The sequence below is a fragment of the Cyanistes caeruleus genome, chromosome 4 (genome assembly GCF_971803275.1).
Source record: "Cyanistes caeruleus chromosome 4, bCyaCae1.hap1.1, whole genome shotgun sequence".
Lineage (NCBI taxonomy): Eukaryota > Metazoa > Chordata > Aves > Passeriformes > Paridae > Cyanistes > Cyanistes caeruleus.
Genome location: NC_141704.1, coordinates 58,285,885 through 58,313,198, shown reverse-complemented (window position 1 = coordinate 58,313,198; position 27,314 = coordinate 58,285,885). Strand labels below are relative to the sequence as shown.

General features: G+C 42.2%; 1 protein-coding gene and 1 long non-coding RNA gene across 4 annotated transcripts in view; one reads left to right on the top strand and one right to left on the bottom strand.

Moving 5' to 3' along the window:
- Positions 1–19,521, top strand: part of AKR1D1 (aldo-keto reductase family 1 member D1) — a 34,819-nt gene extending 15,298 nt beyond the window's left edge. Inside the window, exons 2-9 of the mRNA XM_023938234.2 lie at positions 1,218–1,385; positions 5,701–5,817; positions 10,221–10,298; positions 12,609–12,731; positions 14,443–14,552; positions 15,032–15,197; positions 15,963–16,045; positions 19,360–19,521. Of these exons, the coding sequence (XP_023794002.1) occupies positions 1,218–1,385; positions 5,701–5,817; positions 10,221–10,298; positions 12,609–12,731; positions 14,443–14,552; positions 15,032–15,197; positions 15,963–16,045; positions 19,360–19,402 (888 nt within the window). The 3' untranslated portion in view covers positions 19,403–19,521. The remainder of the gene's footprint in view (positions 1–1,217; positions 1,386–5,700; positions 5,818–10,220; positions 10,299–12,608; positions 12,732–14,442; positions 14,553–15,031; positions 15,198–15,962; positions 16,046–19,359) is intronic.
- LOC147653671 (uncharacterized) overlaps positions 1–27,314 on the bottom strand; it is a 30,820-nt gene that overhangs the window by 3,026 nt on the left and 480 nt on the right. The window contains exon 2 of one of the 3 annotated variants that reach the window (XR_015285671.1): positions 24,063–24,160. The exons of 1 other annotated variant lie outside the window; for it this stretch is intronic. This is a non-coding gene — a long non-coding RNA (uncharacterized LOC147653671). Of the gene's footprint in view, positions 1–5,038; positions 5,078–24,062; positions 24,161–27,314 lie in introns of those variants that run through there. One more of the 3 variants, XR_015285672.1, reaches the window with a different exon arrangement.

The following is a 27,314-nucleotide window of genomic DNA, read 5'->3' as shown; positions in this document are numbered from 1 at the left end:
TTGGCATTGTCAAAACCAACAAATTTGACATCCTCTCTTCATACTGTCTCATTTCCAGATGCCTCTGGCATCTGTTTTCTTCACAGGAGCAGCAGTGTGGTCTTGGCCCTGCACTTGCAGATAGCAAAATCCAACTCTTGCTGTTTGTTTTTGACAGACAGCAGCACGACACAGCAGTTTTACTTGCCCTATTTCAGTTTTTCTTAAAGTGAATCATATGTCCCTGTTGCAGCAGAGCAATGCCCATGAAAAGGATGGGAGAACAGCATAGCTCCACACCCTTGGCCACCACCACTTAGAGCTGCTCTCTCATTAAAAAAAGTGTAGGAGCCATAAGTTGTTTTCAGTACAATTTTAGTGACCAGACAAATAATTTCAGTAACCAGTTTTATTCTTTTTTGCTTAGTTTGGCCTACATGTAATTTTGCTTGCTACATTGGCTAATGGAAAATATGGAAAATATGACTGCTCTGAAAAAACAAGCTTACTCTGAATTTTGGCAATGATGAGCAAACATAAATGCAACACACAGTAGAAAAATGTCACTTATTAGGAGGTTTCTTTGGCTCACCTTAAACTGAAGCAGTAAAATACATACAAATATACTCTAAAGCAACTACTGTTTCTTAACCACACAGTAAAGCATCTGTTCAGAACTGGGAATACCAGTAGATAGTCCTGACCTTCAGATTGTGATACCAACAGCTGTAAGTTGATTTGAGGAGAGAAAGTCAAATCCAAATTCCTGCACTGCTGAAAGGTCCAGGTTATTCAAACAGCTTCTGATCAGCAGGTGGTTGACCAGCTCTACTCAACCAAAAAGCCATCTTCCCCCTTGAGTAAGCGATTTTATCAAACAGCTGTTGTAAGAAAGCCCTTGCACTCTAGATAAGAAATTCTGAAATGATTTTCATATCAAATGCATTCAATTCTGCTTCCTGAGGACACTAGTATTCTCTCTTTCACAGAGACAGTGAGACAGTTTTTTGCTTTGCTGCCTTTTCCCAGTCCAATCCCACATGCTCAGCAGTTTTGAGAAAAAGTGCACAACACTTTTTTATTTAGAAGTTGGAACGTGGCTGCCTGGGGAGGCAAGGGATGATCACTCAGGATGAATTACACCACAAATCTTGCGCATATCTCAGGGATGCTCTAGCACTGAAGCAGAGATAAGCAGTAGGCTGACACTATGTTCATTCTTTTCCTTCTCCCATCAGACTCCCAAAGGTTCCTGTCTGGAGGCAGTGAAGATTGCCATCGATGCTGGGTACCGCCACATCGACGGTGCCTTTGTCTACTTCAACGAGCATGAAGTGGGACAAGCCATCCGGGAGAAGATTGCTGAAGGGAAGATCAAGCGAGAAGATATATTTTACTGTGGCAAGGTGAGAACCTGCACTATGATTATTTACACTAAATCCAGGATTTCCGCGAATGGTCTTTCTTAAGAATTCCAGCGGTCAACATCTGGAATGCTTCCTTCCAGACCCAACATCCTTTATTGTTCTTTCCTAGCACTGCCAGACTGCTGCATATCTTTATGAACACTAGGTTTGCAGTGAGGCACAGGAATTACAGCTTTTCTCTGTTTAAATCTCTGATAGCAGTGGGAACCATGCAACATTTCTTCTGCTTAGTGTTAGTAGGCACCTTCAAGTTAAGCCAATGGCTACATTCAGCCTAAAGTGCTGCCTAACCTGTTACTGTGCCACACGTGCTGCCACACACAGAGCCCCATCTGGACAATGATCCTGCAACTGTTAGAGCAATTCCCTACGCAGGTTTGCCACGAGGTTGCACAATGAAAGGGGTGGGAGCAAGCACGTGCATGCCAGTGTCTGTGTATGGGAGATCAGCAAGCTGTGCCTATATTGGTATTACTGCCAGAAAATTACTCATCAAACTACACCCTTAGTTACTGTATCACCTGCCATTAAAACATTCTAGGATGTGAATCAACTTACTTGGAGAGAAGATGTTCTGTTCTAGAGCAATGAAGCTAGAGTAATGCATGAGCGATTTTATAAATATATATATATATATATATATATTTAATACATTCAGGTCTTAACTCTTATAACTTGGCTGTCTCCTAAAACAATGAAATCCCTTGTCCAATGAAGTGTCTGACAAAAGCTGTCACAACTACAATGAATTACCCCAGGTATAAGACAGCTCATTGCACATCGCAGAATAAAGACTGATGGTGCCTATCCAGTTTCTAAGGGAGTTTATGGCCTCAAACAGTCCTTCCTGCAGTGCTTCTTTGAACACATCAGCCTAATATTTTCCCATTCTCCTTTCCCAAATAAGACGTAATCCACAATTACTCAACAGACTTGCAAATAAACACCACTGTTCCTAGAGTGAAAAATCCCATGGGATGAGAGGCCTGGCTTACTGTGAGGAATTTAGTTAAGTTCCATGATCTGGGAAAACTAAGCTTCAGATTGGATAGTTTGCAGACCAAGTGGATTTTTAGCAGCTGTAGACCAATTTCCAAGTACAGCAATTTTCAATCTGTAAAATATGCACCTCTTTTCCAAGTTTCCTGCTTGGTTCTACTGATAACAACCTTGACATTCTGAGAAAAGCCTCACGTTCTCAAATTCTCAGTCTTTATCAGGGGAATTTCTCAGTCTGTCATATGCCAAATATGTTGGATCAGTGAAAATATTTGGTTTCAACAGTTTTATAGTTTCATTACTGCAAATTATCAGTAATATTACAAATCAAAACCACCAAGTTGTGCCAAAAGGTTAGAACCAGATGTCCTAACAATTTTGAGTATTTTAACTTTCTCAACTGCTTTCCCTGCAGTTTATTTGCCCATATCAACTTTTAGGCTCTGTGACAGTACATCTCCTGGTAAAATATTCAAACTTCCTTTACTCATTAAGCCTTTCTGTATTCAGTTGTCTAATCTGATCACCAGATGATTTTCCTAGTCGATAATCACTACTTAAACACTGAGTCATTTGGAAAATTGCAGGTCCTGCAAGTCACAGGGCAGCAACACACAGTACCACAACAGCCAATGCCTGTGTTCCCAGCCTGCCATGTGTCTGTGAGATGACATACAAATGGATTTATCTTACAGTTGTGTCCTGTTTGTGCTTGACAAAACATCAGCTGCTCAGGATGATAGTCCATTATAACTTTTCTACACTCTTTGAAAGATTTCAAAGGCAGAAACTGAAAATACTCTGCAACTAATTCAATCCATCACAATCTAGGATTTTCACAGGTTTCACTCAAAGGTCTCACAGCAGCTCTGAACTTCCCAGAAGGCATGGGAATGGATCTCCCTTGCCTTATGTATCTTTAGTTTAGTTTAGTACCTCACAAACTTAGGTATCTCACAAACTTAAGTCAAATCTCAACCCAGTAGATACTTCAGGCATGGATCAGTAACTGATTGATATGAACTGCTGCATCTTCTAGGAAACATGGTAGATACACAGACCATTCTTGGAAGCACCAGGCACTACAGTAGTTAGTTATGTTTTCTGCCCTACTGACATCAGAAGTACTGGAAATTCCCAAGAGCCTTCAGACTCAAGCCCCTTGTGCAGCTCTTTCCTTAGGCAGAGATACTGCAGATGGAAGGCTGATCCATCAGCAGGGACTGATGAGAGCAGCCCTGCTGAGTGGCAGCGTTACTGGAACAGTGACCTGGTGTGATCGCGCTGCATCTGCCAGTTGAAATCATCAGCACTTGCACTTGGCTCCCGCTGCTGGCTGCCTGATCAGGCAGAGTAGCTCAGCATCCAGAAATTTTAGAGGTTTTATATCAACTGCCAACATCTCACTTGGCTTATACAGCAAGACCTTTTTGGTCTCCTCTTTCATCCCAGGATATTTCTTTCATTAAACTAGAAGTAACATTTCCAGGAAATGTGGTGTCCTAAAATGCCAAAGCCAGCTGGCAGCTTTGACTGCTCAAACATGGGTTCTACTTAGGTAGATAATACAATAACTTGTACAAATCATGAAAACAGTTATGAAACTCTCAAGTTTCCATGGCATCTATGTATTGACATAGTACAAATGTTTGCTGTTTTTAAAGGCTGGTTCTTCAGAACCGCTGCAGTTTTTAGAGGGAAATATGTTCACTGGCAAATGCTGAGCTCAAGAGAACAGGGCTAGAAAGGGCACTCAGAAAAACTACTTCTAGCCAATATATATCAGGTTGCCAAATTTCTAAAACACAGAAACAAACTGGACATGAAGGGTCTACAAAGTCATTTCCTTACTTAAATACAAGTTACTCTCATTTTGCATATAAAATGCTTCAAAAACACATAGCTCAAAGGTTTTCAGTAAATCCAGTGGAACAACTTAAAACTCTTCAGAGCAGGACCTTGGTCTCCTTACTGTAGTACACGTTACCTCTTACCACTGTCTGCTGATCCTAAACTCTTCACATCTTGCAGCATACAGTTAAGAAAAGCCTAGTGTGAATTTCCAGATATTTTGGTTTGTCACCTTAGGGCAGGGTCAGATATCCTGCTCTCAGTACAGCTTAACATGTCCTTACTTCTGTGGGCAGAACTGAGCAGATTGTTTTCCCGGGGAATAGCTTAAAGCTTACACAGGCTATGCCCTTTAACACCTATAATCAACATCTTCTCCTTTAAATCACAATTCAAGTTTTGAGTCTTTAGAACAAATTCATTCTACACCTTGGTATGCAGTGGCTGTGAGCTTTAGTTGCAGAACAGACTAGACAATGATCATACCAGCAAACAGCATGCTTTTCCAACCAACAAAAGTGATAAAAACCTCAATAAGACTCCACACACTTGGTTTTGCAAGCTGAAAAAAAAAAAGAAGAAAAGAAAATAGCCCAACTTATTGTGTGCATTCAAATAGCACTTTAAACCTTCTATTGTGTGTTAATTCTGCAGCAGTTAAAATCGACAAAATTCAATCAGTTTACAAAGAGCTCTAGGTTACTAATTACCATGCTGTGGTTTTATTCTTGCAAGAGACTTGCATCAGCAGAGTTCAGCTAGAGATAGTCCTGAACACTCACCAGCTAAGCACACTCCATAGCAACCTCGGGGCATAGCCCTGAAAGGAAGCAGTTTGCATTAAAGAGGTCCAGAAGAATGTGCTTTAACTACTCACACCTGCATTACAGCAAACTCATCTTCCTGTGAGGACTGAGGAATGAGAGAAAACTTCCCTAGGTCAAGCAGTCTCTCAGGCTCCACGGCCACAGGAGAAAACCAGAAGGCTCTCCTAGCGCTGGGTGCTTGGCTGTTCAATAGCTAACTCACATGATCCAAGATTCTGCCTTCAGGCATAAAACTGACCACAGATTCCTTGTGGAACAAAGTTTTTCAGTGAAAGCATATGCTTGGAAAACAAAAGGAATCTGCCTAAGTTCATTGAGCAAGAGTTTGCAATATACTCAGCTCAGAAGAACCTGTGTTGTAATAAAAAAATTTATAATGCCTTTACTGGGTCAACACTTCTTCAGTCCTTGGCAAGAATTCCTGACTTAACCTCTGTACCTGGCTCTGACAGAAGGCAAGGCAAGGCCCTCATCTCTGCCTTGCAATGATGGAGACCACAATGTCTTTCCAGTCTGCATAATGGGCTCTGTCAGAGGAGCAAGAGGGAGGGAGTGTGTGTTGGGGGGGCTTCACTGCTCCTCCTGGCACCCAAAAATGCCTGTGCTTGCCTCCCCAGCTGTGGAATACCTGCCACCCCCCAGAGCTGGTGCGTCCCACTCTGGAGAAAACCCTGAAGATCCTGCAGCTGGACTATGTTGACCTCTACATTATTGAGCTGCCTATGGCTTTCAAGGTAAAGAGAAAAAATGCTTGGAAAAAGTGCATGAACTTAGCTTCAACTAATACGCTCCATTTAGCAAATTTCTTGCAGCTTCCAGCCTATGTTGTCAATAGCATTTTTGGCAGATAACATATATTTTGATTTAAACTGCATACACGTATTTCTGTGCACTACCCACCCAAAGAGAGGCTTATAGGTGGTGTGAGAACCGGCCAGGGGAGATGTTGTGTGGAGACTTTCTGCTGGAAGGACGGGTCTCCCAACTGTGGTTGAGCAGCTCCTACTCTGAAAAATTACCATAGCTGAGCAGTACATGTGTCTGAATCCCCTCTGAGCCATGATGAGAGAGTGACTTGGAAGAAAGAGGACATACAAAGCAGCAACAGGCCAGGGGCAAAGTTTGGAGGGGGAGAGGGAAAGGTAAAAACGTCACCAAGTTGGTTTCCTTACCCTGTCCCAGATCAAAGCTGCTGGGCAAATTGTGGTTATGATCTTAATCTCCATAACTGTAGCACTCAGCTTCACTAGATCCCAGCTGGTGCCAAACATGGGTTGTCCATCTCTTATTCTTAAATGTTCAAGTCTGATACTCCCTCGTACTGCAGGCTCTGGGCAACTTGTAGGCAAAACTTTTGAATGCAAGGAGCTCACACCACAGTTCCATGCCTCCCTCTTGCAAGTCCACACACTTTCAGTTTCCACAGCTTTTTGTACCTTGCTTTACAATTTTCCTCTACAAGTACATGATATAAAGGCAAATGAAATGAGGAGAATGACATCCAAAACATTTAAGTGGTTTTGAACTAATTAAATCCTTCTCCTAAGAGAGAAGAGAGTCAGTGAATTAGTTGGTTAATTGTTTCTGAGCAAGGTTTGAGCTCTAAATTGGCCTCTTTTTGCAAGAAAGGTTTCTGATTATTAAAATCATATTTTGCTGCAAGACTCCAAATTACCAGAACTATCAGATAGGAAGCAATTTACCAATGAGGCTATCACATTACACTTGCAGCCCTTTTTCCCCCCTGAGGAGGCCATATCCTATTAAGACCTGTATAGAAGTAACCAGACTCTGATATTAAAATTTTATTTATACAGTCACACGTATGGAATCCTTTTGGGTACATTTTTGAAAATTTCCCACCACTAGCAATTTCCTGTTTCCCTTTTCTTGTGTTTGTATTCTTTAGTAGTTCATTCTCCCACATAGTGAAGGTCATTGTCTCACAATATAAAGATATAGACAGCTGGCTTTAAAGTAATGTACATCTGACTCCCTGAGGCTTGTATCAACAATCTTGAGTAGTTAAAGGAGTAGCAGACCTAGAGATTCATTCATGTTTCTCATGAGAGAAGAGAAAAAAATAAGTCACTTTCTTCCTGAAAAATATACATTTTTCTGTGTCAAAAACAAAATTAAAAAACCCCATCCTTTTACAGTGGTGACAGATTTCCTTTCTTTGCTCCCTCTCTCACAAATACACCCATCCTGCCTGTGATGCTTGCCTTTGATGAGGAGCATGAAGGTGTAACTCTTAAGAAACTCCTACTCCCCCCAGTCTTCAAACATTGGTGCTTTCCTCCCCAGAAGTCTAGCAAAAGCAGTCTCTGGTTGGAAGCAGTGATGTACTTAAGACAGAACTTACAGTAGCACCCTGAAAACAGTAAGAGACATGTCCTGCAGAGCACAGCCAGCAATATGTCATGGGGCTTTCAGGCAGAGTAAGAGAACTATGGTTTCATAGAACACCACTCAGCAAAGTCCCGCTGCTTTTCAACAGCCCAAGAATGACCACCATGTGGGGTGAAAATATTCTCTGACCTACCAACTTTAGCCTACACCTATTGTAGGCTAAAAACACCTATGGTATTTTTCCCCATGTAGACTTCCCATTCAGGACTTTTGTCCTTCCTTGCCTTTAGCCCTCAGCAGTGTTGCTCAGGTCCTCCACCCTAGCAGGGCAGTAAACAGCAGAAACAGGCCACCACATGTCCTCCCTCTGCCTGGGTATTTTAGGGGTAAAAAACCAGCAGGTTCTTTAGGGGACTCTTCTCAGATAACTGATTCATCAGTAAGCATCAACTTGTGCACTAAATGATCTGCAAATCCATCCCAACTGAATGATTCTGTCATCTGACAGGAAAGCAGGTATTTTAGTGTTACACTGAAGAAGTCTCATGTGTCTCGTAATTTTAAAAGAATAACTCAAACAGATCATTGGCATCACTATTTGACTTCCTGTTGCCCTTCTATTTATAGGACAGGCATCCACAGGTTGTTAAAATTGTTTTCTTAAGAAAGCCTGCTTGTCAAAGACCTTTTTATGAAAGCAAGGGGATGTGCAGACTTGTCTTTCTGCATGTGTTGGTGAGAAAATTACTATGATGGGAGCAGGACTTTTCCTCTCAGTGGTTAACAGCTGCTGGGTTTTAAACTGGCAAGTAAGCTGTCTGGTATCTTTTGGAGTGCCTCCAGACTTCGGACATGACATGATAAGATGGGACCCTGCATAATGGCAGTGGCTGTACGGTGTTGTCACACTGATTTCAGTGCTCATGCAGCAGCATGGTAAAAAGCCACCTTTCATCCGGTGTAAAACATTAAGATGAAACCGCAAGAGAGGACATCAGCATTTCTAGAATGACTGGTATGGTGTAGCTCATGAGAACCCAGAGCTAAAATACATGATCAACTCCTGAAAGACCTTTTTAATGACCCTGTAACCTCCACCCTGCCACCATCAAAACACTGCCTTTCTCTCAGCACTTCATCCATCTGCAGGCAGGTCTTCCATTCAGAAATTCCCTTTCATAAAAAGATAGCTTGGTAGAGAAAGTTTTGCCTGGAGGCTATTGAGCAGAGACTACGGCATTTCAACATCTTGCAGAGTTCTCTGCAGGCAGGAGGAAGAGCTGATCACTGTAGAAACCCACAGTAGTTCACACTACATCTCAGTCAAGAGAAGTTTATCTCCAAGCACCATTCATTCTGACCTGGTTAATTTTTAAATCACAAATGATAGAGGAAAATGGGAGGACGGTAAATTAGCTGATATAACTGCTGCCTATTGACCACTATAAAAAAAAAAGTTGAATAGGAGTTAGTGAATTAGAAGTGGGACTGAGTAAAAAGGTCCTGAATTCAGACTCATTTACTAAAATTAAACAGGTCCAACTGTTTAATATGTTGAATTTGCAGTCCTTGGAAAGTATGCTGGGGTATCATGGGATGAATGGTTTGTTCCAAAATACTATGGGGTGGTTTTGCAAATAAAGCTTTTCCACCTCACATTATGATGGCAAACACTTTGCCTTCTAATAGAAAAAATATGCACACAACAGCCACCTACCTCTTTCTGGTCAAGATATTCTTTTTTTCCAGCAAGACAGGGCAACAAAAGCAACAAGTTGTCTTCGTGGAATTCTCTGAGGAAAATCAGCACATTTGGAGGAGAGAGGCTTATGTCTGTAACTGAGACCTTGGTCCTATGAAATCTGAGGCTGTGTTTTCCTTAGCCTCACTTTTCCCATTAAATGCCTTGGATTTGAACTCCACTGAATTGGGAGGTGATAGTTACTGATCATATTAGTCACAGCTGCATGTTCCCAAGGAGTCACCACGTCAACATCTTGTACCCAGGCCTTTGAAATGTAGCAGTTTGAAGTCAGATCAAATGCCAAACATCACTGAAGAGTTTTTGTTCAAAAAAAAAGAAAAACCAAACCCCAGCAAAACACAAAAGTGAAATTGTGATCAGACACAAGGGAGGAAGGTGTTAATGCATTGCTTGCAAGAGCAATGAAACAACCAGCAAATAAGAGAAAGCTGTGCCTGCGAGATATCAGCTCATAAATCATCTCTGAAGCCTACAGAGTATAGAGATTGGGAGAAAGAGTTTCTGGTGCTGAAAGAAAGGTGGATAATGCACTAAAGAGGTCAGCTATGCCCATACCCCTTTACTGCTAGTAGTTCTTGGACCCTCCAGCTGTTGGGGAAGAGTACCAGCTTAGTCCAGTTCCCAAGTGAATAGGACACAAGCAGAAGGCAAGGGAAGGTCCAAAAAAAAGAGGGAAGAAGTAGAAGAGAATACAGGCTGGTACTCTAACCCAGCCCTTTGGAAGGAGACAAGTCTTTTGGATGCCATAACATAAAGGTCAAAAGTTTACTGAAAAACAAGGCAATCCAGGAACTCCTGAGTGTACTCTCATGTGACAGTTCAGGAGTGTATCCAAGGACGTTCTAGCATATGAGGATGTGGTCAGCCCAGCATGAATGACCTGCTGAACTTAGGGTGTTTCAGAAAACTGTTCAATTTTTTTGTTATTGTTTACTAGTAGAAACAGAGTCCATGAAAAATTTTTGCTCTAAGGAGTGAATTTTTTTCTTTAAAGCACAGCAGTATGGTTTTTCTTTTCAGCCTGGAGATGCACTCTACCCAAAAGATGAAAATGGAAAATTTATCTACCATGAGACAGACTTATGTGCCACTTGGGAGGTAAGCAAACACAACATCCATCCATATATGCTTTAAATCCACAGATATTCATCTTCATTTTTATTTGTGGTTTTCATAAACATAACTGAAGCAAATTGCCTGGGCAAATGGATTGAATTCTACTATCTCCATGGATAAATTTTATTTCTATCCTTAAGCATGTTTCTTTTTACTATAATTTAATTATTTTTATAACAAAACATTGTTGAAACATCAGGCATCCACATTCCCTCTTTAAGTGCACTCTACATTCACTACTTGAAGCTTTTATCATTAGGTTTTTACCAATCTTTCCCCTTTATCAGATCTTTACAGAAAGAGAAAGTTGGAGTCCTCCGAAGAGACTAGGTCATCTTGCAAAAAGTAAAATCTTTTCACTTGCAGGAAAAAACAGATTTTGCCCTGAAGCTCACCATAAAAAACCCCAAACAAACAACAAAGAAATCCCTACTTAAAAAAAAAAGTACCAACACCTCCCCACTCAAAAAAAAAAAAAAACCCAAAAAATTCGAAAAACAAAGCCCAAGACCTTGCCATCACTTGCCACTAGAACAAGTTCACTCACTTCTACATTTACTTATCAGATGGGAACACAAGATTTTTCTGGTAAGAAAACTTGGAGGGAAGTAGCATTTGCCTGAAAGATTGCACCCTACACTTGTTTGTGACGTGCTCTAGTCCTTCAGGCACAAGTCTCATTAGGCCTAATGTCATTTGGTTTTCAGGACGTTGGGAGAGGCAGAAAGTGAAACTAGCAATCTCCTCACATTTCTGCCTCTCAAAGCCATGGACACCTCTTTAGTTCATGGCCAGAGCTGGTCAGCTCTCTTTCTGCACTGGGCCTGATGAAATAGCATCACTAATTACATCCAGTTCACACCAAGAGAGATAAGAGGTGCTACTACGTGCTCCACTTCAGCTTGCACTGTCCAGATCTGGATAGTCATGTCCCAGTTTAGCTCTACTCGAGGTACAGCAGATAAAGATGAAGAATGGTGAAATTCTAAGTGAAATTTCGAAGGGGGAGAGAGCCCAGAGAGGGCTTGAACTTTCCCTTGTCAGTTGAGCCATCCAGACTGGGTCTCGGGGAAGGGGGACTTCCACATTAGCTATTTATGTTACATTGGAATTTGGCTAATGCAGTTAATTCCCCTCTTTTCACAGAATGGATGCTCAGATGTTGAAAGCAATAGCTCTCCAAACACTGCTATATTTTTATCTTTGAGCTGGTGTTTAATGTAAAGATTATGCTATAGCAGGCCACTCTCTTCAGCTAATAACCCAAGAGAAAAATAGGTGGTGGGGATTGCCTGAAAATTGCAGCATTAATCTAAATTAAAATGGCTCAACTCAATCCAGATAATTTCCCTCTCTCAGTGTGGTGCTAGCCATCAAAAATTAATCCAGATGACTGTATTTGCTGACTTGTCACTGAGTGATAGAAGGCATATGAGGCCAACTAGAGGTCATCAAACACACAGTGCCTCTTACCTCCCTGCTTTCAGCTCCTGTGAGACAGAAAGAATAACAAAACCTGGAAGGGCATCCAGCTCCATGCTGGGGTCTGCTCTGCCTCAAACAGTCACTGAATTATTTGTGTGAAGAGTTTTGGGCAGCAAAGGGGAAGAACATAGGAAAGGACCCCTTTTCCCCTTAACAACCCAGCAGATGAAGCTAACAAAGACCAGGGAATATATTCATATCCAGTATTCATAAGAGTTTCTCAGCTACTAGGATTTGTCTAAAGTGAAAAAACATCTAGAATGCCTCTCTCCCATCCACCTTTTTTTTTCCCCCTTTTGCTTGATACTGCACTGAAGTTTTCTGTGAAGGTTGCGTGATGTGCCTTGCCAGATATTTAGGGGATTTCACTGGATAAAGACTTCATATGAAAAACTGTCCTACAATCAAAAGGAGTGAATTGACTTATCAGGAAAGCAATCTGTTTTGTTCACTTTTCCTTCTCCAGCTTTGGGGCACTGCTAAAGCAGCATAAAGTAAGCAAAGCTCTTTAAAAGCAGCTGCTTGGCACTTAAGCATCTATATCTTGAGTTAAATCTTTCTGCTCTCCAGACAAATTCTACCCTCACAGGAGGCAAAAAAACATTAGGGTTTGGTCTGGAAAACAGGTCGACACAGGAATAGAGTTTGGTTTGCCTGGACAACACCAGCCCTCATGCCAGTAGAGCTCTTAGTTCTGCTGCAGCAAAGGGTCTCAATAATGGTCTATCTTCCACCTCTCTCTAAAATGCATGCTCCAAGAAATCAAGCCAACATGTGGGACTCCTCTTGTCTTTGCTTTCTTTGCAGGCTCTGGAGGCATGTAAAGATGCAGGCTTGGCAAAGTCTATTGGAGTATCCAATTTCAACCGCAGGCAACTGGAGATGATCATGAACAAGCCAGGACTTAAGTACAAACCTGTCAGCAACCAGGTATGACTTCAAGCCAAGGGCAGCACCTGCCATGCTGCCACTGCCCTTTGGGGAATGCAAACACACAGCCTAAGCCACCATGTACAGAAAGGTGATGTGTACCTTGCCACAGATGTCGCCCTCCATACTTCCATTTCTAGCTTAAAAATATTACTCTTCCTATCTAGGCTAAAGATCAATATTTGAAAGCTCTGGAGCAATTGCTTTCCTCAGTTTCTGCTCCAGGACTGTAAAACTGATGCCTTTGTGTCAAAGCTCCATAACAAGACTGGATGCTGAGCCAAAGCAGATCTTAGACCTCTGCCTTGTACCTTATTTCAAGTCCAAACATCCCCAAGGAAGCCATTCAGAGCTAACCAGTCCTCAATGAAGCCATGTCCACCTTAACTGACACCAGCGCAACCCTACAGATCCTGAGTCACTCCAGGCTTCTCAAGTGTAAAAGCCATTAGAAGCGACTCTGAATTTGCTGTACTCTTGTACTTTTCGTATAAGACGTTTGTAAGAGATAGAGAAAGCACTCAATTAAAGGAGACCCTGTTACGTGACTGGCCCGAGCTAACAATCCCATAAGGATGACAGGCACATCCGAGTTAAATTACAGCAGTAGGGCTCTGAGAAGGTGACAAGTGGCAGTGACCCATCTGAGTGCCCAGTACCTTTGGCTCTAGCATTTGGCAGGTCACTGCATTTCCTAGAAATCTCTGGGAAGCTCTTCTGACTCATCTGGCACAAACAAATATCCACATTAGCAGTAATAGAGAAGAGGCCAGGGACCAACCGGGACCAACTTCCCACTCCCAGTGCGTGGCCTGGAGGGCTGAAACGGCCATGAGGCAGGGCAAGGGGGCTGGCCACAGCTTTCATTTCTGTTTTTGGCCTGGAGGGAAAGGCTACCTGAGAGAATAGGAAATTCCAGCACCCTTCCCTGGTATTAATGTGCCCAGCGGGTGCAAAATGCAATTGCTGTTTCTGGTGTGTCCCTACAACTGCACTGAGCATTGCTGATGCTTCCTGGGGTTGAGGAAAACCAGGCAAAAGATTAAGCCCATCTTAGGGCAGCTAGCCAGGAAGCATAGAAGTGCCAGATAGCTTCAGACTTGCCAGATAGCAACCACTGCAAACAGTGGTTGCTCTGTCACCTTTTAGACATCCATTTCCCAGAGTCTGAGATCACAGCCAGAAAATCCATGCCTGTGAGAGAGCAGTGTTTGCAACGTGGGAGGGCAGAGCTCACAACAAGGCCATAATCTCACCTTTTGTATACCCACCTCACCTTTCTAACTGGGACAGCTTATGCCAACACTTTCCTAAAAACAACATCAGATTAGTCATCCTGAATGCAAGAGGCAGAGAAATGGAGAGCTGACCCACATGAGATGGGTCCTTCTCATCCTTCTCATCCTTGCCTCACCTCCATAATCTCCATTTATTGACACCTTTCCACTGCAGGCCAATAAAAGATTCCTGCAGCCAAATTATATTTGCAGATGCTAATCTGCTGTCCACAAAAAAACAAACAAACAAAAATTAATTCATTTCAGTCACCCAGCAATGTACAATTTGAATAGCAACCACAGATGAAGTTCCCTATTCTCTAATTTACATCTATCCTTTCCTGAAAGCATCACCTGGTCTGTAGCTCTCTCAAATATGAGGATATCTTCCGTTTCTGGTCCTGTTGATTAATCATTCTATGTTACTCATGTAGGTAGAATGCCATCCCTACTTCACCCAGCCGAAACTCCTAGAATTTTGCAGACAACATGACATCGTTATTGTTGGGTACAGCCCACTGGGAACCTCAAGGGATGAATCATGGTAAGTCCCCATTTTACTTTCTGATAGAAAGACAATATCCAGGGAAACATAGTTGTCCACTGCTGTATCTCCATGCAAAATACCTCTGCCCCCATTTTTTAAAGCAGTTTTGAACTTCAGTGTCTAAATATGACTGTTGTGAGTAAACTTTCAACACTCCTGCTGCATGCTGTCATCAAAGAATACCAGGTGTCTGCATAGGAGGTTGCCTTAGGTCTCCTCTAACAGAAGGCAAGTGTTTGGAACAGGGAATGTGTGAGGCTTAGGTGAGGAAGGAGAAACTAAGTCAACGTTAGGAGATCGCATAGGAAGTTGCCTTTGACAACCCGCCAACCTAAAAGCCAAAGCTTTTCTCCTGTCTTTCACCCTGCTTGTCAAAAGGTGCAGTGTTCTGTCCACAAACAAGTAGATGCCTCTGTGTTTTGACATTAAAGATGAGGAGGTTTTTTGTTTTCTTTTCCTTCGCACTTTTTTTCCAGGGTAAATGTGTCCTCCCCTCCTTTACTGAAGGATCCTGTGCTGAATGCCATTGGCAAGAAGTACAACAAGACTGCAGCACAGATTGCTTTGCGTTTCAACGTCCAGCGAGGGGTGGTGGTGATCCCAAAAAGTTTCAATCCACAACGCATCAGAGAGAATTTCCAGGTAAATTCATACCTCAATAGTACATGGACAAATCTAATTACATGGGCTTAGCCCCTATAGAAGGTAATTTCCCTGTTTTTTCTGCAGAGATCTGTAAGACTTGACCAATGGCAAACTTTGCCACATTTGATGCTTTTTGTCCCCACTACTAAATGGTAACAAGATCTGACAATAACAGAGCAATGCATAGAGGAAATGTTGGCTTTTAACCCTGTGGAGCAGCTAAAGCTCCAGCTGGTGGTGTGTCCCAGAGCACCAGCTGCTGCAGTGAGCAGCACAAGCAAGATAAGGTAACTCAGAAGGTCAGCAGCCCAAGGCTGCAGGAGATCAGGATTGTTCTGCCCCATCTTCAGGTATGGAACAGCTGTGCTAGGGAAGGGTTGCTACACACAAGAGTGACAGAAAGGTTCACAAACACACCACTAGAAAGCGTTTGGTTTGACTGCCACCCAAAAATAAGATTATTTTGTTCCTGCATCCCTTGCAGCACTCAGTACTCACGCTGCTCCCTACTTTCCCTGGAAATACATTGCTTTCAAAGCTGGTGGCTCAGCATTGCCAGACTACATTCCCCTTCTTGCAAAAAAGGTGTAGGCAAATGTGACTGGGCTTATTCATGTCCTCAAGACTACTGCAAATGCAAGTAAGCATGGGTTTGTGGGAGAGGTACAGGGAGAAGGAGGGATTGTGCTTTTGGAATCTGGAACGTATGAAAGTTGATTATGACAAGAAATGGTAACACAATCCTCACATCTTTTCCATTAGATCTTTGACTTCTCCCTCACTGAGAAAGAGATGAAAGAAATTGAAGCCTTGAACAAAAATGTTCGTTATGTGGAACTGTTAATGTAAGTACAGGAGAAATCCTAGATATTCATAGAGCATTCCTGTTCTTTCAGAGAATTAAAAAAAAAAAAATCACTTCCTTTTAATATTAACTTTTGCATAAACAACCCTATTCTAAGGTAAGGCTTAAACATGAGAGAATTTTAATGCAACCTGAATATGCTCACTCACTGCAAAAATAAGCATACAGTATTTGCCTGCAGCTCAGGTTCTCAAAGCCCACCCTTCTACAGTCACTGTAGAAAGTATCCTGCTACTCCATCTCTACTCCATTTCCTTAAACTCTTTCTGCTATATGGGAACGGTGGTCTCAGACACTGGTAAGGCATAGCATCACCCCTGCCTAGATGTGTGGATATTGGAGCTGAAATTCAAATAAAATTGAGTTGTACCTTCTTCTAAGAAAAACAGAAGAACAGGAAGCGTGTTTGACTGCTAGACCACTTCCTAATTACCTCTTCTGAGAAGTAACAAGGCTTGATCTCTTGCTGCTTGTCACCTACAGCTTACCACTCAATATAGTTTTGCTTCACCTGAAAGCTCAGACCTACCCGACATCCCCTTTTCCAGAGGACGAGGCTGTTTGTTTTTCCTTCAGCTCAAAAGCATCTACAGTTTATGGCTAAACTTTGTTTTCCCCCTTTCAGAGCACTCAATAAGTAGCCAAATGCTAGAGGTTAATTTCCACGCACTTCTCTTTTTACCTTGGATTATCTGTGTCCTGCTAAACTGTAGCGTGAAATGAAAAGCATTGATAACAGCATCAATAGCACTCTAAAATGTTGACCATTGCTCAAAAGATACAGGGAGATGTTGCAAAGAAACAAACAAACCACTTACTGTGCTGCATAAATATGATCAAAAATATGCACTAAGTTAAAAGCATCATAATGGAGTTCATTTTTCACATTTAAGCTCAGCCAGGTGCTCTGAAGCTTTAGTTTCTTAAAATAGCTTTCCATCAATTAGCAGTACTTAGTTCCAGAAGGCTTCTTGCAAATAGCCTAGGAGATTCTTAAGTGTGTTTTGGTATCTGACACAGTTTGGTTTTATATAGCAAAATAGATTTATAGCATCATTTAAACTTTAAAGATTATATACACGATATGTAACATTGGTATAAATGCAAGAGCCTTTCCCAGAAGCAAAGTTAAAGGCTGCAAATGCCCACAGGACAAAAACTTTCCAAGCCACAGATCTAAAAAGCTATTAAGTTAAATGCTTTGCGTTATTAGACTGAATTTGGTCATAGGAGGCCACCAAGGATAAGGAAACGAGATGTATAGGATGGGCATTGGCAGCTCTAGTTTTCACACGAGCTCCATGTTTGGGGAAAAATGTTTAAGTACAATCTGATCTCACTTATGAAAAATGACTTATCAGAAAAGTGATGTTGCCATGTGAGGAGAAGATATATAGATTTATATATATATATAGATATATATGCCTACTTTGCGTTACCACACTGAAGTGTCTGGAATTGACACTGCATCAGACAAATTACCAGCCTAAATGTATTTCTTATTCCATCCAGCAATCTGTATCTGAAAAAGTCAAACCACGTTACAGAAAGACTTTTGGTTAGTCAACTTCATGCAAAACCTTTGACTACTGCGATGCATATGCCAGCAGGAATGGAAAAATCCAGATTTTCTCTGCTTCTTCCCCTTATCAGCTACCGAAAGGGTACTACTGTGTGCAAACCTGTTGTTCTGACTGTATGAGTAAGCCTATACAAACAGGATAATGCAATCAGTGGAATGATTAGCAAGTTAAGCATCTGAGAAGAAAATGGAGGTTTTATAAAAACATGAGTACTTCAGAAAATCTTAATCTGAAATTGTTTCTTCTCCTCTTGGAGAAATCTAGAAGCATCATGCAGGGCAAGCTTTATATTAATGTATCTGTTTCATTTATCTTATGCTCCCATTCTCTGCTATGGATGTTTTTCCTTACCAGTTATGCCAAGCTGCACTTACTCCTCCAAGTGAATCATTTTCACTCAAAGGACTCAGACTTTTGAATATGTGAGATCTGATTAGCAAGCATGCTCGATAGATGAAATGTAGAGATAATGACACTGGCAACTCAGACATTATCAAATTATATTGAAGTCAAACAAGCCAAAGTGTTGCGGCTTGTTTTGTTTTTTGGGTTTTTTTTTTCCAACCAACTCAATCTGTTAATGTGTAAACACTTGATCTTGGCTGAATACTGGAATGAAATGTTTTGACACAACCAATTCAAAATGTTTGATGCCTTCCAGTTAGTTAACTTCAATATTGTGAAATGTGTCCTTCCCAGACTGGAACGATTCACAGCTGGATAAATGCCAGTATTTGTTGTGCTGTGCTGTAAGACAAGGCAGCCAGCTGCCACAGTGCACCTGAGAATGCTCTTCAGAAATTTTTCATTTAGCTCATGGAAAGTGTTTGTCAAGCCAGGGCTTGTGATTTAGCATCATCTTCTTAAACAAATAAGAAAACCCACAACAGAAAACAGCTACCTCTCTCCGAAGTCTGCCAATAATGGGCAAACACAGTGTTATTTTTCTCACCCGAAGCTGACCCTGGGAATTTTCTTCTTGCCTTTTATAATGATCCTGGATTGTGCATCTTCCCTGAGCATGCAGTTTCTAAAACAAAGCCTGAAACATCTCTATCTTTGTTAGGATGCACCCATGGCCATCCCTTTCTCCCTTGAACTGGGTCATCACAAAGCTTATTTGTAAATTCTCTGCCACCATAGATGCTGGCAGAATATCTGTATGTAGGCTGAGCTAGCCAGACCTAGTTTAGGTATGGCAGCTGCTTGGAGAAAGCACCACACCAGACCCAGACCTGTTCATGCCAGCTCTGAGGGCATAAGTAGAACAAAGTAGAACAGTCTGGTGTCTCCACCTCTTCACACATAACCTTTATTTCTAGGGGTCTCTCTAGACATCTGAAAAAAGTCTTCCCTTTCCACAATGCACACATGGTGAAGCCATCCCCCTTTCCTAAAACACTTCTTCTCACCTGAGTTAAATAATGAGAATAGCTGACATCCAGAGTCCTGTTGATTTTCCCCTTCTTAAGATATGCAATCTGTAGGCCTGAAAAATGGTCCTTCACTGTCCTTTCCTTAAATACACAGGCTGCTTCCAGCTCTGGAGGGACAGTTATTCAGAGCAGAACAGCTCCTGAATAAGAAGAGCCTTCCATGAAGGCCACATATATATTGCAAGGAAGAAGTTTTCTGGGCACAGGATGACTGCAGTGATTTGATATCTTGCTTCACCCAAGGAGCTCACTTGTCCAATCTGAACTTTCCACAGGTGGCGTGACCATCCAGAGTATCCCTTCAATGATGAATACTGAAAAAAAGGTGGGTTTGAACAGCCAGCCAGTGCTCTTAGGCTTTGCTGAGAGAGACTCAACATTTGGTGCTTCGTCTTCATGTAAGCTTGTTCAAATCAGCATTAAAAACATGACATTTATTTCTTCTCGTCTTGTCAGTCTCTTCTTGTTATTGATTACCAAATCTATTAAATTCATTGAATTTCTGGTTTTGGCTTAGCAGGCTTCAATGCTGAACACTGAAGGTTCAAAACTGACCACTGATAAAACTGGAGATTTCTTCTAAAAACAAGCTCACTAGTACAAGCCAAATCAGTTTCACTTAATAGAATATTCTTCACTTAATCTGAAACAAAACATCCCACTTCAGTAGGTGTGAGGCAGAATCAGAATCACAGAATGGAAAAAGTTTGAAGAGACCACAGAGGAGTCACGTGGTCCAAACCAGTACCATTTTCTTTTGCAGCCCAAGTAAGAGGAATTCAAGAGTGGTTAACTAATTGAATCTGATATATATGCACATATTTTTGCTGACATGGACTAGGTATGTGCACTGCTTCATGCAGTGAAGCCCGTTTAACTCTGACCAGCGTGCTCTGCAGCTGCACATGTGAGCTTTATTCCATAGGTACATCCCAGCTGGCTCCACATGGAACTAGTTCAAGCCCTAGAGCATTACAAGCATATTCATATTCCTATACACACACCCCCCTCAGCTGAGGACCTCAGTAAAACACAGTGTATGACACTTGTATTACGTTGTACTTGTTATTCAAGAGTGGTATTAACTAGCATTGCATACACGACCTGCAGCTACAACCAGGGAGGTCCTCATCTCATAAGATTAAAAGTCCCTTAAACTACGTTCATGTTCCACTAACTGATTTTAACCTAAGAAAAATTCTGTCCACTCAAAAATTCTTATAAACATGAAGGCAGAAGCATGTACACCAGGGTAAGGAAGACTGACTCCTTCAGCATCGACTTCTTTTTCAGACCACTTGTTTGCAGTCCATAGGTGAATCTGCCCATAGCCACAGCTGCAGAAGACTACTTTGCCTCCCTCCTGCACCCAAGCACCCCAGTTTCCTGCCACTGGAGAGGTATCAGAGAAGAAACTAAACCATACACTCAGAGAGAGAGAGTACTTCATGTACTAGAATGCGTGTACATTGGAAAATGTGTCATACATAAGCTTCAGTCTATAGCATCTGCTTTTATTTATTACCATTGCTATTTATTATCCCTGGAGTGACTGGAACAGGAAAATGCCAGAGCATACAGTTCACGGAAACTCGTCTGTATGGTCATGGTGTGCTCCTCAGAGCTGAGACAAAGGGGAACAGGGATGACCACTTCACAGGAGCAGCAGGGAAGGCTCCCAATAGGACCAAGTGCAAATGCATCCCTGGATGAGCTCAGTGGGCACCACTGGGACAGTCAGACTCCTTCAGTGGGGGTGGTGTTTACAGAGCATTTATAAATCCATTCATAAAGCTATGTCAACAAAGGAGAATTCTGCTTCCTGGAGGTTACCCAAGAGCAATTCCCGTTTTATTCTATATCATTTATACCCACTTAGACCAGAGGGGGATACAAAAAAACAAAAGTGGGGCAGATGTTTCTTTCTCCTCAGATATATTAGAAATCTCCTGGTGTTGATCTAAGGACAATCCCAAGGTCAGGTGGAACTCTGTGCCCAGGGGTGCTCAGAACCACTATCACAAGTCCTGCTTTGCCCCTTTGCAAACAGCTGAGATCCTGGTCAAAAAACTGAATAAAATCCAAGTCTAAATTCAAGTGCCAGAGAGGAGGAGTTACCACCATACCCAACATGTTATTCCAGTTGCTTCATAAGTACAAGCCCTAAATAGAGCTCACAAGGCTCAACTGCTTAACAGTAGCACTGTACAAATTTTTGCACTGTAACTTGACCAGGTGCAATGATCCAGTTGCAGCCAACGTTCAGGCCAGGTTTGGCAAAGCTCTTGTTGCTTACAACTGCAAATGTCAACTAGTGCTTAGCTTAAATGATCACACCAGCCCCTTTTGCAGCTCACTGCTCTTTCCAGGCATCTCCCTCCCTGAAGATAAGCAGCACTGGAGATTCTAATAAAACAGGTGACCTTGTACATGTGAGTAAGGAAGACAATATGCTGGAACCTCTCTAACAGGGAATACCATATAATCAAATCTTTGACCTATACAGATCAAATAAGGCAGGACAGATTGTGAGAGTTTCTCCTGCCCAAGTCATGCCATCAAATTCCTCCCCCCTCTAATTTTAATAGAATCCTCCTCCTCCTCCTTTGCATTGCCTCATTTGTATCTGATGAAAAAAGATTCAGCCTCTTCCCAGGGGCAAATGCTCCCATACTAGTTTCCATCAGTTATGAAACTGCTACTGACATATAGCCTACTTTTTTCCCCCACTCTACTCGGTTTCAGACCTTTGCACCCCATTATTCTCCAACTTGCCCTACAGAGAAAAGGCTTAGATGGCCTGCAGGTGGGAACTTGGGAAACCCATTCAACCAGCAGCTGCACAGGAGAGAGAAAAGCCCAGGCTGCAGCCCCAAGTATGATTTGCTTCCGTCTAGCACATTTCAGAGTCTTACTGGCCTCACTGCCTGGTGTGAAACACATCACGTACAGCCCTGCTCTAACTGGAAGGATCAGGCATGGACAGAGGGGGCTCCAGCCCCTCCTGCTCTGACAGCACTCACACCTGACAAGAATAGACCCAATCATGTACTGGAAAATCTACTCACTTTTAGGGTAAATAACCTGAATTGTCTGTGACTCTTTGTATGCTGCAAAGTGAAGTGAAATCCAGACCAAAGGTGTTTGCTTCAGCTATGCACAAGTTACTTTACAGCAAAGACAACAAACAATGCAGCAATTCAGATTCTTTTAGCAGACTAAGAGCTGGTCTGGTCAGCAGAAACCCGGGTGATGTGCTAACATCCCCAGCAGCACAGCAGTTGCCACAGCAGCTCTTTAGAGTCTGGGTTTACCTGGCATTCCCTGTTGTTACACAAGCTCAGGGCAGAGCACGGGGCTTTGGGCATGTGCACACTCACATTTAGCTGGTGAAGCAACAAGAAAGCACTGGCATGGTTATCGTGAAATGTGCCGACATCACCCCACCCCACACTGCACAGGGAGAAGAATCTGTTCCCCCACGGGGAGGCAGAGCTTCCTCTTCCCCAAGAGTAGGCACCTGGAATAGGAATCTATTTCAGAAAGGACATGCATCCAATTTTCCCTAATGCTGTGCAAGGGAAATAAGGAAAATAGTAAGAGACAAAGTGGGATGGACACTGTACATTTTTAGTCCTACATTAAAGAATGCCCTTTGTATTTATATCACATTTTTGTACCACAAAGCTGCCAAGAGACTTTACAAGAGTGTGGAGGAAAGGGCAAGTGGCCATATCAAGCCATCAGCCAGAATTAGGATGCAATTTTGGGTAGACAGAAACAGACACAGGAAAAGTAAGAAAGTACCTCCTGTAGTTTTCACTCATTGCCTGCCAGTAAGGCCTGGGTGCATAAACGAGATCTCTTCTCCTGGTCAAAGTGTAATGATAATGAGGGCAGAGCGTGAGTTTTGCAAACAGTCAGAGAGGACTGGTGACCACAAAAGGCAATGCCTTTAGCTGCATGCAGCAGGGTCTTCATTTAATGATGCTTCTTCATTTAATTATTTTCTGGAATCCAACAAAGCCCAAAAGCTGTTCACCTCCAGACTGGCAGAAAATTTAACCATTACCACATTCCTGGGAGGTACAAAGGTATTCAACAGCAGAGAGGCTGATACATTCCTTAACTAATTAAGATAATCTCGTAACTAGAATCAGAGCTGATTCTTCAATTTACTGTGTGAATTGTTTAGGTGTGGAAGCAAAGCCAGTGTTACAGCAACTCTTGAAGGAAAAGAAATCACATGCCTGGGATGTGAAAGATAGTTCTCCAATCTCCACAGCAAGCAGTGAGGACAAAATCAGATCCCTTGTGTAGGGTAAGACAAATTTGAAGATTTAAGATGAGATACCACCTTTCTACTTCGAGTAAAGCCACAGTCTCCTTGTTGCTATCTGCCAAACCAAAACACTTTGAAAGAAATCAGTTTGGTATTTGCAAGATGATTTCCATATTTTTTGAGAGAAGAGGAAGGGAGTGATTTGCTGTTCCAAAACATTTTTACCATCTCTCAACAAGAAAATTCACATGTCTAGAGGTAAGCACTGGGGTGGAAAAGAAAGTCCATAAGAGAGTGACATATTAGAATGAGATTCAGCAGGCTTACTTCACTTGTGACCTAAACTGCAAACATATTTGCCTTTGGGGACAGAGTAATCAGCACGTAGTTGGGTACTAGTGCAGTTTTTACACTAATTGATTCTCAGCAGTGCCATATTTCAGCTCTTCCCAACATCCTACTACCCCGGAGCAAAAGCCCCCACTTATAATAAAGGGCTTTGAGAGTGCAAAAGCCAAAAACACTTTACTTTTCAATGCCAGACAGACTCCTTGGGGAACCCTAACTCAACATGCATGAGCAATACTCACAACAGGGCAACACATTGCAAATAAAATGCAAAGCCGAACCAAATGGAAAAAGAGGACAGAAAGAAGGAGTTGGAAAGGAAGACAACACGTGTATATAAACACTTACACATGGACACCAGTGGCACTACTGGAGGAAGCTGCTCAGTTTTTGCTCTGTAGACTGCAGAGCTACCTGCATGGAGGTCTCCGATCAGTCCAAGGTCACTGAAAACAGCAAAGGCAAAATTCTGCTCTAGGACAAATGTACACTCAATTAAAAGACAAATGAGAGCTCATGATGACCTAGAACATGTCTCAGAGAAACCTCACACATAACCAAAGTCCGTACTGGGGCAGGGTGCTGAGGACATCGGGTAGGACCCCACTGACATCTCAGCACATAAAAATCAGGAGTGCCTCTGCTGACACAAGGTACAGACACACAAACCGGAGGCCCCATGCCCTCACTGCAAGGAAACTCATCCCAAGTTTTCTCTTCCCCCAATTAACCTGGCCAGTGTTGTCCTCCCAAACCAGGACAGACCCTTAGGAAAGCTAGTCAAGGATATTTCACCTTGGTGACCCCTTCAGAAAATGACTTTGCTCCTCATGACGCTGCCTCAGCTTCCATCGACAGGGTGACACTCCACCTTGTGTGTGAAATAGGGAGGTTTCCCAGAAAAGTGATCCCACCATCCCACGTGTTCAGCAGCGATGGACCCAGACAGTCCAGAACAGCCCAAACCAGCTGTCTGGCAGCATACTTTGCAGTCAATCCCTGCTTCTCCACTGTGGTGGGACTGCAGCCCTGGTTTGTTTTCAGGGGTTTTTTCTATAGGATTATGAGGAGATTGCCTTTACATGTTATTAGCTATTTTGATCTGTACTTGAGGCACTTCTAAGAGGAATCTCCAACATTCAAAAAGGTTCTTCTAAGTCATGGATCAGAAATCCACACCTTCATTCAACATGCTATCTCTCTGGTCCCCTGTGAAGAACAGTCCTCCCAGAACAGAGTAGGAGAAACAACAAAGCAGAAAAGTTAAGCATTGATTTAGGATTTCTACTAATTTTTTTCTAGTTGTGGCATTTAGAGCACACCAGGAGTCATGAATTTCCTTGGCAATCTACACCTTTCAGCCCAAGACCACCAAGTTACTTGGCTCACAGCCCTGTGTTTTCAGAATTGGTCTTTGGGTGTACCAGAGTTTGAGGCCATAAAAGTGTGCATTCAGAGTGCACGGTAGGAGGAAGGGGGGAATTGTAGTTCCCTTTCCTCAGCACTCAGAGCATTGAGAAGTGATGCAGGAAGTCAGGTTCAAATCTTTATGGGGGTTTTAACCTACATGCCTCACCTTATCCAGTTACCAAGCCCTACAGTCTCATGGAAGGCATCTGGCTCCATCCACTACACTGAACTTTTCAACTTTGCATGAGCCACTCATCACGGTAAAATGTGGAAATAGCTGAGGAACATAATGTACTTTGTTGGAAAGGAGGGCACTTGCAGTCCAGGCCTCACTGTGGTAAATGGTGATGGGAAATCACAGAACAGGCATCAAACCTTTTCCCCCTTTGTACTATGGCTCATCCCAGTGCTATGAGAGTTGCTCTCTTTGCTGTTTCTTTTGGACACAACATCAGTTATGTTATCAGAGAAGATCCTCTGAGTTGGAAAGGATCATATGACTATCAATTCCATCATAATATGAGTAAATGTGAATTTCACTGCATGTCTGGCATTTATTACTACAGTGACAGCAAGCCCTGCAGTATCCCTCAAGCAAATACACGCCCTAGCAGGCTGCACAGAGATACAACAGAAACAACTGAATTAACACATTGATTTGTACCTCTTTCTCACCCAATAGTTCCAGCTCTCCACAGACACCAGTGAATGACTTTCTGTGACTTTCTTTTCCTCCTCCAAATCTTATTCCTTGACCCTCTTTGCAGCTAAACACATGTTCTTGTTCACTCCTCTCTTCCAAGTTTCTTTTCGCCACATGTATGAACAATTAAATCAAACTTGACTGTTGAGTGAGGGCTCCCTTCACACACTCTCACTCCCTGCAAAGATTACTTGGATGCTTGCCTGCATTTTTCTGGATTCCTTCTGTTCATTGAGGAAAGAGGCCTTGACATGGCCCACCTCCAGGGAAAGGTCACTCACCTAAGATATCTCAAAGCTCTGGGAAAACCCAGCACTTAAAACATATTGAATGTGAAGTACATCTTTCCAGTAGCATTTATGATGAAAATTTGGATACACTGTGCTAACCATGAAAAATTACAAAACAAAACTAATTAGGAGAGAGGAAGCGCTAGGAAAACACATGCAAAATTACTGCCTTTTAGTAATTTTGACCCTGTGAATGTTTATGAACTTTGTGTGGAATAAAGGTTTGATGTGCCCCACAGAATTCATTCTCTGGCAGAATCAAGACTAGAAAAATGGTGGTGAGGAAGCCAGCTGGTAGATTATGGAGAATGACCTGTCTATGTGGTATGGAGAGAAGCCAATATTCTCCTATCACAAACAATATAATAAGGGAGCTACACTAGCCTCTACATTTAGGGCCTATATCATGGTACAAGAATAAGAAAATGTTCATATATTTGAGGAAATATTCAAAAAATTGAGAAAATCCAACAGCATAATATTGATCTTTGGATGAATTTTTAACTGTGCAGGGCCACTTTCTGGAAATCATGGCTACGCTTATTAGAGGGTCAAACAAGGGTATTGGGGTTTGAAGGTAGTGGCTCCTGCAATGGTCAGTGCAAAACACCTCCATGTCAGATACTGCCTAGTCACAAGGACAGAGAAATGCAATGAGAAGAAAAGAACTTTCCCATCTTGCCCTGTATGCTGCACACAGGATTACATGACTGAGGACTCTAAAGGGATTTTTGTAGTGCTAGGGTCATGTTCTGCTTGGGGATTAATACTTTCAAGATGTATTTCATAAAAGCACCTTAAAAAAAACAACCAAACAAAAAAAAAGTTAGTGTTCCAAAAGGAAGACCAGAAAACAGAGATATTTGAAGATTTTCAGCCAAGAGGTTGAGTGTATTTATGATTGCAGACTCCTACAGATTTGCACACACACAGGCTGGGAATCCTGTCCTCTACAGAGTTTTGCCACTTGTTTCCACAAGCAGGCACTGGGATGAGGCACATCATGTCCCACAGGCACCCAGAGCACCCCAAGAAGTACAACACTGGCACTAAAGAATCACGAGTTGAGAGCAACTCAACAGCCCAAACCCAGAACTGGCACCACAGAAAACTTCCCAGAGAATTTCACTGCAGTCAAAACAAATTTTAAAATTCAAACAAAATACTGACGCCCTTTGCATTATCTTGATATCAGCA